Source organism: Larimichthys crocea, unplaced genomic scaffold, assembly GCF_000972845.2.
Source record: "Larimichthys crocea isolate SSNF unplaced genomic scaffold, L_crocea_2.0 scaffold5447, whole genome shotgun sequence".
In the NCBI taxonomy this organism is placed as follows: Eukaryota; Metazoa; Chordata; class Actinopteri; family Sciaenidae; genus Larimichthys; species Larimichthys crocea.
The window spans coordinates 1-2322 of NW_020857115.1; the positions used below are offsets into that span (position 1 = coordinate 1).

General features: G+C 40.1%; 1 protein-coding gene across 1 annotated transcript; it reads left to right on the plus strand.

Annotated features, from left to right (window-relative positions):
* The first annotated feature begins 75 nt into the window (after positions 1 to 75).
* LOC113745244 (kelch-like protein 25) lies at positions 76 to 2287 on the plus strand. The gene is made up of 2 exons (XM_027276763.1): positions 76 to 767; positions 1090 to 2287. Exons 1-2 carry the CDS (start codon positions 576 to 578, stop codon positions 1288 to 1290), a joined length of 393 nt encoding a protein of 130 aa, XP_027132564.1. The 5' UTR covers positions 76 to 575; the 3' UTR covers positions 1291 to 2287.
* The last annotated feature ends 35 nt before the right edge of the window (positions 2288 to 2322 follow it).

The window sequence follows — 2322 nt, forward strand, 5'->3', positions numbered from 1 at the left end:
TAGCAATAATGACAGTGGTAATATATGTAGTGGATGTCATGCAGGACCACAGCAGCAGCCACGATCCATGAGAACCTGCTGGACGAGAGAGCACAGAAACTCCAGGGAAGAAGTTTAGTTAGTAACATGTATTAACATGCATTAAGTTCTCTGTGCTTGTAAAATATTCACATATGTAATGGACAATTACAATTGACAGACGGCAGCGAGCGGCGATATTCTGCTAGTTATCAATCGGTGATGGTGTCATTCTCTCAGGCGGATAAGAAAATGTTTTTAATAAAAAATCAAATAAATATAAAAAGGTGTTACCAATTACGTTAATATACCTGCACAAGTGAAGCCTGTTTGTTCTTCTCCTTTCCTCTTCTGTCTCCTCTCCTCTCCTAATATTTTCTTCTCTTTCAGAATTGAATTCTGACTGAGGAATGAGGAGATGTTCCATCTGGGCAGCTGGTGCTCTTGATAAGCGTCCAACCCCATTTTATAATTGAACTTGTTTTGAAAGGAGACCTGTGGGAGTTGAGACATGTTTGCAGGCCTTACTGTTTATAGAGAATTAGGACATTAAGCAAATGCTCCTTCATCTCTCAATCCATGTTTTAACTCTCGTTTACAGGTCAATAGTAGAGGAGGCAATGCAGTGTAAGAAGAGAATCCTTCAGAATGATGGTGTAGTGACTAGTCCCTGTGCTCGACCACGTAAAGCAGGACACACACTGCTTATCCTGGGAGGCCAGACCTTCATGTGTGACAAGATATACCAGGTGAGACTTATGACACCCTGTCATTGTATTTCTGATTGCCTATTGGGTGTCAAACGCATACCTGGTAATCACAGCTTTAGTTCAAATCTCAAGAAGTAGAACTGAATACTCATTAATTGGCTGGTTTGTGGTTTGATTCCAGGGTGAACATTTAATGTTTTCTCTCAGATGTTGCCTATTTATATACATCCAGAAGATGAACCCATATATATCAGAAAACTGAAACCTACATCGACATCTGACCCAAATTCTGCCTGAAATTCTGTTTTTTTTCCGGACTACCTGTAGCCTCTTTGTGTGTGTTGGTGTGATCCATTTTTAGGTTGACCACAAAGCCAAGGAGATCATACCTAAAGCAGACCTCCCCAGCCCCAGGAAAGAGTTCAGTGCATGTGCCATCGGGTGTAAGGTTTACGTGACAGGAGGAAGAGGATCGGAGAACGGAGTGTCTAAAGACGTCTGGATCTATGACACCGTCCATGAAGAGTGGTCTAAAGGAGCACCAATGCTAATAGCAAGGTGAGTTACATGTGTTTCATTATAAACTCAACAAACAAAGTGATCTGAGATCCACACAAAAGGTTTATGTCTGAGTGACTACCTCTCCTTTGCCAAGATAATTCACTGTACTGACAGGTGTGGCATATCCAGATTGCTTCCATCTTTTCTTTATTTAATTGAAGGAACTGGGTTGAATCCAGCTGGTTACTTGCTTAAAGGATTGACCGAGTCAGTCTAAAGGACCACAATCACAAGAATGTTGTCTCTATAGCTGGTAGAGGGAGCTTCTAGAGGTTTAGTGGCCCAATAATAAATCCCTGTGGCACTCCACACATTATGGTGATTTTCAAGATCTGTCATCACCAATGGCAACAACATAGCTTAGTCCACAGGCTGCACCAAGAGCAAGCAGAACCCAAAGTGATGTTTGACCTGACTTCTGAGTCAAATTTACATTAAACACATTTTATCAGTGTATCATTGTAATCTGTACTGAAGGATGCCTATAAAAACAGCTTTCTCAATAAATTTGACAATGAAAATTACTAATTAACTATTCAATAGTGAAGGTTGCAGGCTGCGTTTCTTTGGGAAATAAAAGTCTTCAGTGATGATCAGCACCTCCATATCCAAACAGCTGAAAACATTTTTAAGAAATCTGACTGGTAGAGTGTCAAAACTTATAGAAAACATTCTTGCAGAGTGGTACACATTCATGTCGCTGGACAAAGCCCAACTTAAATGATAGTATTATCCATTTCATTCAGTTTGATGTGTTATCGTTCTGTCAGTTGCAATGGGTAAGTCATGTGGGTCCTCTTGGTTTTCAATTTGCTTACTTAGTTTTTCTCATTTCCTGGACAGTTATGGGGTCATGATTATGTTGCATGATGCTCATGCTAGACACCCAACAATTGAGCCACGATAGCCCATCTGACATTAAGACTTACACACTCATTACAGTATGCTTACAATATGTTATGTCAAGAATTTCATGATCTGTTGTTCACCAGGACATAAAATCAACGATATGACCAACATCTCATATTCCTGT